This window comes from Biomphalaria glabrata, chromosome 13 (assembly GCF_947242115.1).
Source record: "Biomphalaria glabrata chromosome 13, xgBioGlab47.1, whole genome shotgun sequence".
NCBI lineage: Eukaryota > Metazoa > Mollusca > Gastropoda > Planorbidae > Biomphalaria > Biomphalaria glabrata.
Genome location: NC_074723.1, coordinates 3,595,595 through 3,613,394, shown reverse-complemented (window position 1 = coordinate 3,613,394; position 17,800 = coordinate 3,595,595). Strand labels below are relative to the sequence as shown.

General features: G+C 37.0%; 1 protein-coding gene across 1 annotated transcript; it reads left to right on the top strand.

The window, feature by feature from the left end:
• The first annotated feature begins 2,412 nt into the window (after window positions 1–2,412).
• Window positions 2,413–17,588, top strand: LOC106053537 (uncharacterized). The gene is made up of 5 exons (XM_013209099.2): window positions 2,413–2,604; window positions 7,624–7,764; window positions 10,490–13,674; window positions 16,056–16,166; window positions 17,252–17,588. Exons 2-5 carry the CDS (start codon window positions 7,641–7,643, stop codon window positions 17,414–17,416), a joined length of 3,585 nt encoding a protein of 1,194 aa, XP_013064553.2. The 5' UTR covers window positions 2,413–2,604; window positions 7,624–7,640; the 3' UTR covers window positions 17,417–17,588.
• Window positions 17,589–17,800: the final 212 nt, after the last annotated feature.

Below are 17,800 nucleotides of genomic sequence, written 5' to 3'. Positions count from 1 at the left end.
GCCACTCGACCAACAGTCAAATAAGTAAAAAAAAAAAAAGAGATTATTGATATTGATGATTATTGATATTGATGAAATTATTTACAAATCTTATACATTACAGATATTTCTTCAAAAGAAAAGATAATTAAGTCCTACAATGTTAATTAGTCTCTGTGCTGCCTAGGAAGATATTAGATTAACTAGCCACCCGACCAACAGTCAAATAAGTAAAAAAGTGATTATTGATATTGATGTTGATATTGATGAAATTATTCACAAATCTTTTACATTACAGATATTTCTTCAAAAGAAAAGATAATTAAGTCCTACAATGTTAATTAGTCTCTGTGCTGCCTAGAAAGATATTAGATTAACTAGCCACTCGACCAACAGTCAAATAAGTAAAAAAAAAGTGACTATTGATATTGATGTTGATTATTGATATTGATGAAATTATTTATAAATCTTATACATTACAGATATTTCTTCAAAAGAAAAGATAATTAAGTCCTACAAATTCTTGTGTCGATCTAGTCATGCATGTTGATTAGTGACTTAAACTCTGCATGTTAATTAGTGACTTAAACTCTGCTAAGTCTTTGGTTTTTCTGTCTGATTCAGGCAACCCATAATAACAAGAAAGATCACGAGAGAACTTTGACCTCAAGGGATTATAGGTAGTCGAGTATGCATAGGGTAGTCGATTAGTTTTTTGAATGTACAATTAGGCTACTAGTGAAACTTTGAACATTCTCCAGTACAATAACTTCAAGATATTGGAATGTGATGTTTGTCTGTAAAATGTTTTACATGTTTCGGATGTTCCTTCAGAGTTGAAGATAATTACTTCCTAATCCAAACCTCCCACAGGACGACGGGGGATGGGAGCGGGCAGGGTTTGAACCCTGGACCATCGATAAATCTGAACGACAGTCAAGCGCGCACACCGCACGACCAGGCAGCCATCCATTGATAAAGTTCAAGTATGACATTACTTATTAAATTCTAATGTGATTGTTATGACAAGTACGTTATTAATGCTACTTGGATATATTAATATGTTATTCTCTTATGTAAAAATTATAGGACTTTGTTGGCTGTGATCATCTATTTGTGAAGTAAAAATGCTAAAGTCAGTAGAACCCAATCAACATCAACATAATTGGTGGCGGTTTGTGACAGCATACTAACTAAAAGTTCCCGCAAGAATACGGGGGTCAGCAGACGTCAGGGTTTGAGCCGGCAACCATCGAGACGATAGTTCAGAGCACACATCCAGGCAGACACACACACAAATATATATCATGGGCGTAGCCAGATTTTTTTCTGTTGGGGGGGGGGGGAGTTGGCTTATATACTGTCCACAACATAGTTATTTGTAGGTTAATGTAGTCTTGCCAGCGTATACCCATTATGGAGCGATGGCAGGCCTACCTTTGTTGGAAGCGTTCGAGGAGCCATGCCTTCTATAGAGAACTCAGGTCCCAGAGCCATACAAAAGTGTGGTGAGAACCACTGCTTCATAAACACTGACTTTTGTTGCTAGGTGAAAAGACCTATTCCGCCATACTCTCAGTTTGAGGCGACCAAAAGGGCTGTTGGCCTCTGCGAGACAGTTATCTGTTTCTTTGAGTAGTGACGCATCGTTGGACACCGTGCTGCCCAGGTAGGTCAAGTGGTCAACAACATTAAGGAGATGGTCATTCGCATTGATTTGTGTGATTTTTTGAAGAAGAGGATGTGAAATTTCTGTTGCTGTTTCAGGGGTCAGCCTTCAATGTTTCTGAAGGGATTCAGTTGATGTAGAAGTCTAAAGTCCCCCCCCTCCTCATCAGCACACAAATTGGATTTTATTAGCTTCAATGTCTGCAATCCCGTAGTTACCTCAGTGTAGCACGTTGGTACGCATGAGTGGAATGTCCATTTTCCTTGTGTTGAGGCAGGAAAGGTCGCACAAAAAAAAAAAAAAAACTATTCGGACACGTGACTTAGGCCTGCCTCTCCATTTCACAGCACCTCCACGACATGAGTCAAAGGTGCAAGCAGTCGTTAAAAATTACCATTTAAACGATAAATAAAGATAGCAAATAAAACTGAATTTTAATATATGAATACTCTAAGAGAAAAGGCTTCTATTATGTTGAGACAGAAAAACGAGGCTATTTGTGCACCCAGCGATATTTCTCATACTGCTCAGTAGGCCTACTCTCTAATGAAAAATATTTGTCAAGTTTGACCAGGAATAGTTTTGAATATGGATTAGTACACACTTTTTCCAGCCATACTTTCCTCTCTCTTTTTTTTTTGGGGGGGGGGGACATAGCTATTGATTAGTTCTAATTATAATGAACGAAAATTGAAACTGGTTATCTAACACATATAATTCCTTTTTTATTTTTAAAAACTATTATTATTTTTTTTTAAATTATTTTTTGGCGGGACTACTCACGAGTATAAGAACTGTCTGTGAAAACGTCAGAGTGACGTATCAGGCGTGATGTACTCATCATGGCGCGAAATGACGTCATCCAGCCGCTTGCTACTACATTTTATGTGTGCTATAGACTATATCATCCAACCCTACTAGAATCTACAACAGAGGCTTTACATTATTCAATTGAGGTGAGTATAACTAATGCATTAATATTTAGATCTAGATCTAGTAACGAATAGATCTACTATCATCTACTAGATTTAGATCTAGTTGTAGACAGATTTATTCTTATCTAGATAATCTAAATTATAGTCTTACCAATCATATAGATTAATTAAACTTTTAAAGATCTATGCCTATTTTTTAAATATTTAGATCTAGATCTAGATTCTAGACTAATTTGGATCTTGTCTAGTCCTAGAATTAGTAGAATCTATCTCCTGATTATAGATATAGAGGCCCTATCTGTAGATAGATCTAGAGATTTAAAAGTAGACTATAATTCAATGTTAATCATAACAGAACCAACATTAGGCCTAATTTAGATCTAGATTTAGGCCCTAGATATTATTATTATTATCTACGCTGTTTTTTCTTCTGGTAGGCATACTAGATCTATATATAGATCGTCCTTTTAGTCTCTCGGTCTATGGAAGATCTAGATCTAGAGATCTATTCCTAAATTATAATTAGTAATTAGGCCTACGTTTAAATACTAGAGCAGTGGTGATGACCCCCCCCCCCGTGGGCGTGGTTCGCGACACACTTGTGGCGATTTACTGGGGGTCGACTAAGATTACAGGAAATTGATTAAGTTCATTTTTATTTTTCTATGTTGAAGTGTAAAACTTGCACACACTTTTTTTCCATTGGTAGATACAATCTAATTTTGTTTTCTGTACTTTTTCATTAGAGATCTCTAGATCTAGATGTTGCAGACAACGGAATCGAGAAATATTTTATCAAAATGAGTTCAATACTTTTTTTGTCGCACCATATGTATTTTTCACTTATTTAAATTACTGCCCATCAAACGACGTGCGTAGGCCTAAGCCATCTCGAACGTTAAAAAAAAATGATAAGCATTGATAATTTAATTAATAATAAGGCATGTCTTCGAGTCCGAAGATAAATGAAGAACGCAGTAGCTTATTTTCCGTGGCTTACGGAGCCCCAGCTTTGACCTACATATTTTGCCACATCTAGCGCAGGCATAACCATTGTCCGCCGTGTGGTCGATTTAGATTTTCGGCGTCTACGTCTGTCCTCGGCTGCGGATTTTCTTTTGGTCTCAACTGTGTCTCCCGCGGCCTTTGTAAGCGACTTCCGGCTGTCTCGTTCTGCAGCCGCATGCCACCAGGTGCTCTCTTCTATGATTTAATTGCGGCACGGTTATAGCCTTAATTGAGGAACTTCGTTTGTCTCATTTGTAATGAAGTTCTTTCAACCGTATCTCTGAAGCCGAACAAATAGGAGCCGTCATATTGATAGAGCATCCAAAAGTTGCAGACTAGAATACACAGTGTTTTAGGTGCAATGCTGGCGGAGTGAAGAAATCCAGACTTGACTATAGTTGCAAGTAGGGGCCTACCATAAACCAAACAAAACAGTCGTAGAAGCATCTTGGAACTGCCGAAGCCAAGAGCTATGAGACACCAAACCATGTTTGAGGAAATACTACTGCCAAGGGCCAATGAGTAACACCTTTAGTAAAGTTAGAGTAACACCTTTAGTAAAGTTAGAGTAACACCTTTAGTAAAGTTAGAGTAACACCTTTAGTAAAGTTAGAGTAACACCTTTAGTAAAGTTAGAGTAACACCTTTAGTAAAGTTAGAGTAACACCTTAAAACACTGAACCATAATCTTCAAATACAAAAACAAAACCTAATAAAATACCCAGAAAGACATAAAGATATACAGTGGGTTGCCTGAGTCAGCAGGAAAATCAACGACTTACCTGATTAATATGGATGGCTGCCTGGTCGTGCGGTTTGCGCGCTGGACTGTCGTTCGGATTTATCGACGGTCGAGGGTTCAAACCCTGCCCGCTCCCATCCCCCATCGTCCTGCGGGAGGTTTGGACTAGGAAGTAAATTAATTCCAACTCTGAAGGAACATCCGAAACATGTAAAACATTTTACAACAAACTTTTTACAAACATATAAGAATAATAAGATAAGACATTGTTCGAGTTTTGATTGGAGCAGAATTTGTGTCTAAATTTATTGCGTTGCCCTTACCTAATGCCACTTTTCACAGGAGAATAGAAGAAGTTGCAAATCGTTTATAATGGCTGGTTTACGCGAGGAATATAATTAATGGCAATTTCGAAACAAGATTCTCTTTTGCAAACCTTTTGCAACCACAACTACTGCACGTGATATATTTGTCAAAGTTATACAATCTTTTGGTAAAATATTTGTGGCGTCTGCGCACCTAAGGTGCTTCAAGCATGCTAAAATGTTGGTCTGGATGTCAAAAGTTTGGTATAGAAAGAGTCACTAAAAGTCATTGGAACTCACTGTATGATTCATCAATAAATATTAGCGACGAAGAGACTGCCAAAAGAATTACAAGTAATGAGAAAAAAAAAAACACTTAGTTCCTTCAATTTTGTGAAGGCAAGCGCTTTAAACAGTCGACTAAAAAACAAACTGTGTTATGTGTTTGATGGGTCTTCCAGTGATTTACTAAAACGCACTGAACTGGAACGATTATCGAGAGGTTCAATGGACCTCATCCACCAATCGTAAACAAACAAACATTTACCCACGTGATTCTCTATCTCTTCTATACAAATTACGATCTAATTTTAATACACAGTGGCTGTCACGTGACAGTTTTCCCGTCTCTTTATCAATATGATCACGTGACTAAATATTGTATGTTTACGATTGGTGAATGAGGTCCATTGTAAACATGCTTTTTATCCAGACTGGTCTGCCTGGTCGTACGATAAGCGCGCTGGATTGTCGTTTTATTGTCTCGATGGTCCAGGGTTCATACCCTGCCCACAGCCATCCCCTGTCGTCCTGCGGGAGATTTGGACTAGGGCGTACATTATCTTTAACTCTGAAGGAACATCCGAAACATGTCAAACATTTTACAAACATTTTCGTGATGGATATAACATTTTTTTAAAATTCTAAGTTTATAGATCTAGATCTGGTTGAGTTCTAAAAATGTTTAGCTATAGCCCACATTTTTCTAAATTATTCATGTTTGTTGAAATGAAAAAAAAATCTAAATTTAAGTTTAATGAGTGTCCCTGGCTCTAAGTGTTGAGAGAGAACATTAGAGAGAAGTTAGACAATTTGTATCTGAGGCCTATGTGAAATTATGCCGTACAATAGTTTCATCACAGGGCATTAGGGGAGAAGGGTTCCCTGTCCAGTCTCAATCAGAGATCATCTCTATCTTAAGGATCTGTCCTGCTTCAGAAAAAAAAAAAAGATTATGATATTGTTAGGACGTAGGTTGAAACAATAAAAAAAAGCTCACCGATTCCCAGGACGCCGCTATCACTCTGATTGCAGACTTCTTGCCGAAGCACAATCCAGTTGTAATGTAATAATCCCGGTTATAGAAATACTTTTACAATACTCTAATTCGAATTCACATCCACTGATCCACAAAGACACAAAAGAAAACAATCCTCAATCTCATCATCTAGAAAATGAAAAGTTTTCTCCCTTAACACACTTCAGAGCTCATTTTTCTGCCCCCCCCCCCCCCGTATAAACGAAGAATCATACTAGTTTGCACGTGGAAGAAATGGTTAGTAAAAGGGGGGGGGGACATGCTTACTACACTATTATGAATTCTCTATAAGAAAGGGTGGGGTTGGAGAGTAGTTTGACCTCAAGCGCGAACTAAAAACCTGTTGGGCGGAAAGGAGGTGAGACTTGATGTGGCTTTGAAAAACAAAAGTAAGGATGACTAAATCTCTATCAATATATCTGCTATAAAATGTTATTATGGGATCTGATCTGGCTTATTGGTAGTGTGGTTTGCGCTCCGAGATGTCTCGATAGTTCGAAGTTCAGGAGGTTTCGGCCAGGACATAAATCTGTTAATCCTCATTTCTTAAACGACGTCTGAAAACGTACAAGACAGATCTAGATTCAATAGCCGACAAGACCAAGCAGTGATCTATTAGTGGCCATGATCCGACTATTACCTGTGAACATAAGCGCTATCTTGTTATTATAGAAGTGCATTACATGTCAGACGTAGACGGCGGAAGGAGAATCTAAATTGACCACCGGTGGACTATGGGTTTGTCTGCTCTGGATGTGGCAAAATATATAGGTCGCTGCTGGGGCTACGTAGCCACGTGAAATACTGCAATGCATATTAATATTTAGGCTCAAATACAAGCCTTATTATTATTAACATGGTGGGAAGAACTTGAACTTCACAGAGAAATATACATATAATGATTTTAACCGCACATCAGGAGAAGGCGATGCCGCTTTTATAAGAGAATATTATAAAACTTTGACAATTTAATACATAGTGGCATCCATGCGGCCCTTTCGGTGGCCTACCGGCCCATTTAGGTATCGGCCCACCTGGCATTTGCCCAAATGCCCATATAGCCAGTCCGCCACTGCAACCCACTCTGTCTGGTAAAATGTTTGTACACGTTATTTCTCCCACACTCATTCTCGGATCAAGTTGAAACTTTGCACAAATATTCATTGGCATAGACAAGACATGAATCAATAAAGATAATTAACCGATTGATCAATGTAATTAATGGTGATAATTATTTTTTATTTCAAAAAGGGAAATTAATCCTTCAGTATTCACAGATACGTCTAAATATGTAGGTTTTCGTGCCCTTAGATATTTGAACACGTTCTCTCCCCTACACTCATTCCCTGATCAACAATTATTTTTTGTCCCTAAGAAAAACATAAATCAATTTTTTTTTAAATTAACCAATTAATAAAGGAATTATTGGTAATTAATTATTTTTGGTTGTTATCAAATAAGGGCAATAGCTTCTACATTATTGAAATATATAGTTGTAGTTGTGAAGTTCTTCCCCTTAGCTAAGCCTTTTTTTTTTCTCCTTAGGATTTTAATTTGTTTACATGTTTGTTTTTCTATCAAAAGTCTTAAGTTTTTTATTGTTTTTTTTTAAGTATGATATCTCGATGTAAATTCCTCTTAGTTTTGTTCTTTACCATTTCCTCAAGATCAAATATTGGTTCAGATGTCTTGTGGTCCCTATAGATCGAGCATACAGCCTCAAGTTATTGATGGGTTTAAGATTGAGATCGACTCCGACGTGGCTCACCAAGACTATTACAATGACTTCGTCTATACGGAGAGACACTGTAAGTCTTTATCTCTTTAAAGCCAATGTAAGAACTAACATAGAAGCTGAACGAGTTTTCGGCATGCTTCACAATTAGCGTGAGATCAAGTCCCAAGACCGGAAATGAAGTTTTTAAGTGCCAAGTTTTCAATTTGCGAAACTAAAAAAAAAAAAAAAGATAAAGTTGTCTATACGATATAGAGTTAAAAGCTTTATTAATATGCTATAGAGTCGATAGAGTTATCAATAGGCTATAGAGTTGATAGCCTTATCAATAGGCTATAGAGTTGATAACGTTGTAAATGTTACAGACCTGATAGTGTTATAAATATGTTAAGTGTTGAAAGCGTAAATATGTTATAGAGTGGATAGTGTTATCAATATTTTATAGAGTTGATTGCGTTATAAATATGTTTTAGAGTTGATAGCTTTATAAATGTTATACCGTAGATAGCGTTATCAATAGGCTAAGGAAACGATAGCGTTTATAAATATGTCATAGTCTTATTCTGTTGATAGCTTTATAAATATGTTATAGAGCTGATAGCGTTATAAATATGTTATAGAGCTGATGGCTGATAGCTTTATAAATGTTATAGAGTTGATAGCTTTATAAATGTTATAGAGTTGATAGCTTTATAAATGTTATAGAGTTGATAGCGTTGTAAATATGTTATAGAGTTGATAGCTTTATAAATATGTTATAGAGCTGATAGTGTTGTAAATATGTTATAGAGTTGATAGCTTTATAAATATGTTATAGAGCTGACAGCGTTGTAAATATGTTATAGAGCTGATAGCGTTGTAAATATGTTATAGAGCTGATAGCGTTGTAAATATGTTATAGAGCTGATAGCGTTGTAAATATGTTATAGAGCTGATAGCGTTGTAAATATGTTATAGAGCTGATAGCGTTGTAAATATGTTATAGAGCTGATAGCGTTGTAAATATGTTATAGAGCTGATAGCGTTGTAAATATGTTATAGAGCTGATAGCGTTGTAAATATGTTATAGAGCTGATAGCGTTGTAAATATGTTATAGAGCTGATAGCGTTATCAATATACTGAAAACATAACAACGTTATGTTTCTGGTGAAAATAATAATAGCGTAGTTACTTTACCCAAAGAGTTGATAGTGTTACATTTGAGGCAATCAATTAGAAAGTATTATCTAGGCCAGTGATGCCCAACCTAATTTTATATACAGGCCATTTCAGTTTCCACTAGATGGAAATGGTAAACAAATGAAACGTTATTGACCTTTTAAGTATTTCATTAGACACCTGTGGATCTAGATCTAGTACTTAGCCTACATTAATTAATTAATTATTTTTACGTGATGATTTTGAAACTACCCGATAAGCACTGCACTATGACTAAATGAATCAAGTATAACACTTGGAATGGTGAATCTCTTATTATGAAAACAAATTTCTGCTGCCACATACATTAACATATATATGTACTTGACATTCAAATTCAAGGCATTCAAAGCTGGTCCGGTCATACTGTTGGACACGAGTCGCTGTCAAAATCATCTAAAATAAAAGTACAAAATTAATAAAATTACAAAGAAAAGCTACATGGTTGACATCAAAAAACGGACCTAAGACTAAGACTGCTTTATTGATCCTTATGAAAATTTGTTGTGATTACAAGGACTCTTGTGTATTAAAAAAAAAAACTGCTTGCATAGGATTGCAATTTCCTTCTGATATTCTTTATGAAAATATTGAAACCTGACCTTTTAACCTGCCTGGGTGGACCACTTCGGGGGCCAATTTTGAGTTTGTGTTTCTACACAAACTGTCCTTGTAACCGTGTTATTTCTGTATTTATAAACAAGACTTGATAACAAAGTTAGCAAGACATATATATATATATCCAGAGTATGTAAAAAAAAATCGGTAACTAAACAAAGATGAGATGACTTGGAGTAAAAATCCCCACTACTGCCTATTAACACAGCTAGATGACTGTTGAGTATTAGAGGCCTATACATAGTCGATTACACCAATTTCATTGGTTCACGGTACATTAAAAAAAAAGTTTAGAAGGCATGAAATCGTATGACTTTTTTCCTGTGTAAAATGTATTTAAGAATACTGCATTTTTAACAAAAAGGGTTCACAAGATTCGATCAAAGACATTTGGTGGAAGCTAAAAAAAAATATTGCTTTGGCTACAAACCTAAAAAAAAAATGAAAATGAAAAATTATGTAGTCCCTCTTTCAGACCTTGTGGTCTATAGGGTAGATAATGTAAAGGTCATCTGCATCATCTGGAGGCGCGGCGTCAGAGCGGCAAAGTGCTTGGCTTCCGAACCGGGGGTCCTGGGTTTGAATCCCGGTATTTTTAATTTCAGGATCTTTGGGCGTCTCACCCAGCTCTAATGGGCACCTGACAGTAGTTGGGGAAAAAGTAAAGGCGATTGGTCGTTGTGCTGGCCACATGACACCCTTGTCTACCGTACGCCACAGAAACAGAGGACGAAAAGTGATGTGATTAACAAGAAAACAAAGTGATACTCTTATTTAGTATTAACATTGCGGAGGGAAAGTTTTTTTTTTAATATCATTAAAACCCCACCCCTTTTTCAAACGTTGGGGCACCACACAAGATCGGTCAACCTTCTTTCTCCATTCTTCTCTGTCCTTTGCCTTTGATATAATTTCCTTCTTATATATATATATATATATATATATATATATATATATTTTAAACAGAAAGTTGTTATTTCAGATGACAATAAAATGTCAACTGCGAGTCCAGAGAAATTCGTTATTGATCTGAATAAATCCGTCGTACCAAGTCCTAGTGTCGATGTCTCGTTACGTCCTAGGGACTGCACTAGTTCTTCTCTCTACAGAGCCTTAACAGACTCAATTCACAAAAGGCGTTTCCACGAAGTGAGCCCATTCACCGGTCCCTCCACGACACATCCAGTAAACGAGAGCACGCCTGTGCTTAGCGCGGCACACTTACAAGGTAAAGCTTTAGACAGAAGCAAACTGATAACCACCTTCCCCAGAGATCAGGCTGCTGCATCGTCAAGCATTGCTGTGGTGGAGAGGGAGGGTGTTCCTCAAGGCCTCTGGGGTGGTCAGGTGGTACCGCTGGACCTGTCCAAACCAAAATCACATGGTAGTGCTTTATCATGCAACAATAAAGAGGACTCCTCAGGCAAAAGGCGACACCTAGCGGGCTCACACAAAGAGACACGGATCACTTTCGCTTTTCCACCAACTGGCAATACTGTAGTAAGGCATATATCTGCATATTTACCGGCACCGCAAGATAGCGATAATAAAGAGGAGATAACCAAAGGGGCCCATGTTGTTTACAAACCAACACCCACGTATCCAACGCTTTTTCATACGCCGTCCTTTCAAGGTGAAGGTCGTTTCACAAATTTTATTAACACTTCTGGGCCACAGCGTTCCTTGTATGACACTGAGTGGATGCCAAACGTAACAGGTCGCTGGGGCTGTTGTAACAAATATTTGTGGGACAACGATTCACAATATTCGGTGCTTGGTGAGAGGTGTAGGGCTGACCACAATGCTTATCCTTGGAGACAAGCAGGCAATCGCCTCTCGAACGATTCTATTTCCTTTTCAGGCGAATGTGATCTTTTTAAGCCATCGCCTCACGAACCACTACCTAAAAGCGGACTTGACGGCCCTTGTACGGTTCATCTAAATAGTGACAGTATCAAGAGCTCGTCAGCTGATGCGGACACTAACTGGTTACAAGACATGGGCCATACCCCACCATCTGAAATCAGAAAGCAGACAACAAAAATGAAATCAAATATTAAAAAAGCATGTTTGACACTTCCTGTTAAAACCCGGAGAGCCAAGGCAACATCTACAGAATCAAAGCAAAAAAGTCACGTGGCTATGTCTCGGAGGCACGTCAAGCCCAGAAAATCGCAACAGGCGTCACAAGAAATGTCGCCCACTTACAAACGTTTGGTGAAAAAAACTGCAAATTTGAAAGATGATGATGACGATGACAATAGACATAGGGGTAAAAATAAGAAAGCAACTCCAAAAATACCAAACATTAGCATTCATTTAAAGCGATGCCCCAAAGACTCAAACGATTACATATTTTTCCCATCCATCAATAAACCAAGTTTCAGGCAGAGGATTACAAACAATGCGCATGACCATACAGGCATGATGGGAACGGAAGATACCGGAAGAGATACCCGCAGAAATACAGCTCAAACTTTCTGTGATCTGAGAGATCTGAAAAGTAACCAACCTCTTGGTTTGACATTAAACATCCTCCCAGCAAGACATTGCCCATCCCCTGAAAATAAACACTCTCAAAGCCATTCTGATAGAGACAATAAAACAATGAACGCAATTTCCAAAAACGGAAATGAACCGGGGTCCATAACACTTCCAAAGAAAGAGAACTCTGACAATTCTGGCAAATTTGGGGCCAGCTTTGTGTGTGGAACGTGCAAGACGAAATGTGACAGTTTGTTTACTCTGCTGGAGCATCAGAACAAAGACTGCCAATTTAGAAGGAAAGTCTATCACGCCACTGACTGCCTAGCGAACACAGAGGGCCAAGAGTGTCAATGCACTAACTGCTCATTCTGTCATGTTATCTTCAACTCCAAGTTTCGTGTTTTTTCACACTGCCTGAAGAGTTGCTACGTTAAGAACATGCTATCCATAGCTACAGAGGAGCAGAAGTCGCTACCAGGTGGCGCAACAAAACGACTAAATGTCAAGGACACACATGTTATTTCTATTGAAAGCAGTGGGGATGAAGAATTTCAGCAAGCATTGCAACAAAACAAGCCGAACAAGAAAATCCATCACTCAAAGCTAGAACACAAGGTGCATAATACTTATGTTGCTAAATCAGAAGAAAAGAACTTGGCATCTACTCAAAATGTTAACATCACAAATGCAAAGGCTTCTACTAGTGCATTGTCTGACTCTAAGGGGAAAGCACTAGATTGTACTTCCGATGATAATTTATCCAGGAAAGATATTTCAGAGTCGAATCTTACAGGTTTAATTACTAACAGTGAAGAAATGAAAAACCTAGAAGATTCTACCTTTAATGTCAAAAAAGATTCATGCCTTAACAGTGAAAACAAGTTGGGTCAAACTCTTTCTAAACAGTACACTGAACAATTCAATGAGGTAGTAGTCACCCAACATACACATCCCACTGGTTTCAAGCAACAGACAACAGACAATGAAATCCAACATCCTAACGAATTGACTGGCTGTGCTATAGAGACTCAATACAAAGTACCAAATCAAACAATAAAGATCGAACTAGAAGATAGTCATATTACTATCTCAGACACATCTGTACAGACTAGTCCAGTGATTATATCAGACAAGACAAGACAGACAAGCCCTGTGATTATATCAGACAAGATAAGACAGACAAACCATGTGATTCCGTCAGATACATTGACACACACGAAAACATTGGACTGTCGCCAGCATGTCAGAAATGAAACACTTGAAGTTTATCTCGCCAGCGACAGAATCACTGCACCTTATGACCGTAACGCCATGAATATCCATAGCAAGGAAATGCGTTTATTTTCAACACCTGAGATTAAACATGAACTGATATCTCCAAGTGTTGCCAACTGCTCACTCAAACATGAAGTAAATATGTTCAGCACAGACGACAGAGATGGAACACTGGCAAGTAGATCACACCAACATAGTAATGTGCTGTCTCAGTGTGAATCAGAGCAGGCTCTGACTAACATTTGCAGTAGCAATCCAAAGAGAGCTCTTGTATATGACAGAGAAGCTTCACAATACAGTTTTAACATTGAACCTGAGGTTAAAAAGAAGAGAAGGTCAAAATATCAAATCTCAAGTGGTGTTAATTTCAGCAGTGTATTAAACGAACTGACTCCACCAGTCCAAGTAAGTACGTATGAACATGTATTATACGGTTAGATAAAAGTGTACACAAAAGTATTAATCTTTTAACATAGATCTTAAAAGGTTAGCAGAGCAATATTACATTTTAAGACATTACTGTCAGAGATGGAGTGACCTCTCCATTGCTGGGGGAAAGCCTGGGCTGAATGTCTTCCACCTCCGATGCCTAAGGCGGATCTTTAAAATAAGGTGGCAAGATAAGATAACCAATGAGGAAGTGCTACGAAGAGCAGGTTGCCAGGACATCCGCTCAGCTGTTATCAGCAGCAGACGCCTTGGCTGGCTTGGCCACGTTCGTAGAATGCCAGTAGGTCTACTTCCACAGGACATTCTGTATGGTGATCTAATAGAAGGCAGGAGAGCCGCTGGTCCCCCACTTTTACGTTATACGGATGTATGCAAACGCGACATGAAGCTCTTCAAAATCGACACTAGCAGCTGGGAAGAGGTGGCACTGGATAGATCCACATGGAGAGAGAGCATAAAGGAAGGGGCATGAATTTCAGATGTCATACACAACAGAAGCAAAAAGAAGGGTGAAAATGCAACGGCGCCCGGTGATTACATATGCCCAACCTGCGATCGCAGCTGTGTATCAAGGATTGGCCTCTTTAGTCACACAAGAAGTTGCAAAGGGAAAAGATAGTCTCTCGAGACGTAAATTGCCACAGGATTACATTTTAATTGTTCTTGTCAATCTACAAATATCATAGCCCTGACTCACTATTGCTTTACTTACTATGTCTCCCATTTAGATCTAAATATGTTTTATATTTCACCTGTTCCTCCTTGCTTCTTAGAAAACTCAACAGTTTTCACACGTACAGTGATGCACTGAAACTGCCCACAACGGTCAGCTTAACCTAATCAATTTTCATTAGTTCAGTTCCAAGCTGTAATAAGGTCTCAATATTTTTTTTTTCACAAATCAGAATGGTTTCTTCTATTACATGTCCTGAGCATATACCAAGAAGCTCAAAGACTGCAACTATCTTCAAAACACTTAAATCTATATAATGCAGCTGTTCTCAACCTTTTATGCTCGGCGACCCCTTTTTACAATCCCCCATTTAGCCGCGACCCCCCTCCCCGCACACACACACACAGCAATAGAAGAATAGACAATAACAATCCAGTCGCGACCCACAGGTTGAGAACCCTTGATATAATGTGTGACTTAATGATTTGATCTTCAAATGGAAGAACCTTTTCTTTTTATAAAGTTTTTCTGGATGACGAGCTATGGGAAAGAAATTTAAAAATTCAGTAGACTAAATAAATATTTTTGTGTAGGATCATATTTTGTAGTACAATACACAATCAATTTTTTCCCACAAAATATTTAACTACCTCCAAAGAAAATTGAAGGCGCTCTCAAGAAGGCAGTGGGATACACATTTGAGGCCCAAAGAAAAGCTCGTATAGATGACAGGAGCAGAAGACATGAATTGTCTTTGTTGAAGTAACATCTGTATTTCATATGATAAGACATAAAGAAAACTTAAATAGACCCCTGGTGGACAATGGCTTTGTCTGCATCAGATGTGAGAAAATAAGTAGGTTGCAACTGGATTAGTGTGTCACTGCACTGAATCTTTGGAATCAAAGACATTGCCATGCTAAGAGAGTGGACCAATGATGACTGAATTCATTTCAATAGAACAGCTCAGGAGCTGGGCATCAAGATCATCATCAAAGTCCAATGGAGTTTGTGCCTGAGAGGCTCTAATCCTTTCTTGCTAAAACTCTGGACAGAAACCCTGCAGTTGTGCTTGATGTGGACATTTGTTATAGAACTTTGTTTTGGCTGCTAAATGTTTCACTAAACTATGACCAACAATGTAACATTTGTTTTACTTATGGATTTCCAAGAGTATTTTCCCTGCCATGAAGATGTGTCTAATAATGTTTCATATTCTGTGTCTAATAATCTTTCATATTCTGTGTATCTAATAATCTTTCATATTCTGTGTGTCTAATAATCTTTCATATTCTGTGTGTCTAATAATCTTTCATATTCTGTGTGTATAATAATCTTTCATATCCTGTGTCTAATAATCTTTCATATTCTGCATGTTTCATAATCTTTCATATTCTGTGTGTCTAATAATCTTTCATATTCTGTGTGTCTAATAATGTTTCATATTCTGTGTGTCTAATAATCTTTCCTATTCTGTGTGTCTAATAATCTTTCATATTCTGTGTGTCTAATAATCTTTCATATTCTGTGTCTAATAATCTTTCATATTCTGCATGTTTCATAATCTTTCATATTCTGTGTGTCTAATAATCTTTCATATTCTGTGTGTCTATTAATCTTTCATAATCTGTGTGTCTAATAATCTTTCATATTCTTTGCTCAGAGTTCTGCAATAGCTTTTGGTGCTAGTCAGAGAATTACAAAGTCAGGAGAAAAAGAAAGAATCACTTACTTGCTGGATGCCAACAATAAGCCACTCATGCTAGTAGAAAAGGTAACTCTTGTTTAAATAAGTTACACACAATGAGATGCAAACAAATAATGACACCCTGCTTGTTAACAGATGACCTTAACATCCTGCCCTATAGATCACAAGATCTGAAAGGGAACATTACATTACTTTACTTGGAACGCTAGCAGACCATGCTTTTTTACATTCAATTGGTTTCTAACTAGATTTTGATTATATATCTATGAGTCAGATGATGTAAATTTCATCCATTTCTATTGCTGATGGTAAACAAGAGTGTCAAGTGGTCAGCACAATGACTAACAGCCTTGTCAGCCCAATGACTAACAGCCTTTATTTCCCCAACAAATATCATGTTCCCATTAGAGTTGGACAGACTTCGAGGTGACCTATAAATCTCAAAGTTCCAAATCTTATTCTTCACAGGGTTTGAGCTAAGACCCATTGGTTCAAAAGCTAAACAATTTACAACTCAGCCACCATGCCCCTAGAGTTTCTATTAGACTACATGTTGGCCATCATTACAAATTAAAAATAAAATACATAGAAAAAAACAACAACAGAATTGCTATAAATATTTCTTTTTTTTTTAAATCTAAAACTATTAAATAAAAAAATATTTTAGCCACATAGAAATGGGGGTGGGGGGGGGGGGGGAACAAATCAAAAGTTATCTTCATATGTTGCTTGTATTTGCTTTGATGTGGATTTCTAAGACTTGGAATGACATTAAGCCATAATACAATTCTCATTTTCTCTGTTGTTTCATCTTCATTTGATAGAAAAATTGTTTCCAATTGTTTGCTCTGTAAATAATATGATGTCATAACAATATGGTCATTTCTTCTGTTGTTTTTTCATTTGATAGAAAGTTGTTTCCAATTGTTTGCTATATAAATAATATGAAGTCATAATAATATGGTCATTTCCTCTGTTGTATATTCATTTGATAGAAAGTTGTTTCTAATTGTTTGCTGTGTAAATAATATGAAGTCATAATAATATGGTCATTTCCTCTGTAAATTAATCTTCATTAAACATGTCATTTTCTCATTTGTTTCCTCTAAAGAATGTAACAATATTTTTCTGTGTTTAAATCTTTCTTTTAGGAACAAAAGGAGAACAGCATTATGAGATGTGAAAAGTGCTTTCAATGTTTTCCTACTTTCTTGTTCTTGACATGGCATGTGAAGTACACTTGCCCTTATTCCTCTATCATGCTTGCGGCGGCCAACTCAAAGGTGGGACAATCTTATGTTTATAAATACCTGTGAATTAGGACTGTCAAAAGCAAGATGCTCAATTGTTAGAAAATTGTATAGAACATTTATGGAATAAATACATGTTTGTTATTTAATATCTTTAGGCATGTTTACTGTAAATAAAAGTAATGTTTACCATTTAAAGCATATTTATTAAACTTTCCATCTTTCATTTTTAAAATGTTATTCATTCCTTAGTTACAATAAAAAATCACATTGATGCTATATTTTGAAAAAAAAAAAGAATTTTGTTATTTTAAAACTTTACAAACTAGAAATCATAATTAGTTTTGTTAAATGACAATTTATTAAGAAAATATTGGTCTCAATCTTATTTTGCACTATTCAAATAGCTATGACCTTACAATTTTAACAAAGGAATAGTCTCCATAGTCA

Coding starts and splice junctions, on each gene's coding strand:
- LOC106053537 (XM_013209099.2), top strand. CDS start 7,641: ATGTCTTGTGGTCCCTATAGATCGAGCATACAGCCTCAAGTTATTGAT. Junction 7,765..10,489: donor CGTCTATACGGAGAGACACT/GTAAGTCTTTAT, acceptor TTGTTATTTCAG/ATGACAATAAAATGTCAACT. Junction 16,167..17,251: donor CACTCATGCTAGTAGAAAAG/GTAACTCTTGTT, acceptor TCTTTCTTTTAG/GAACAAAAGGAGAACAGCAT.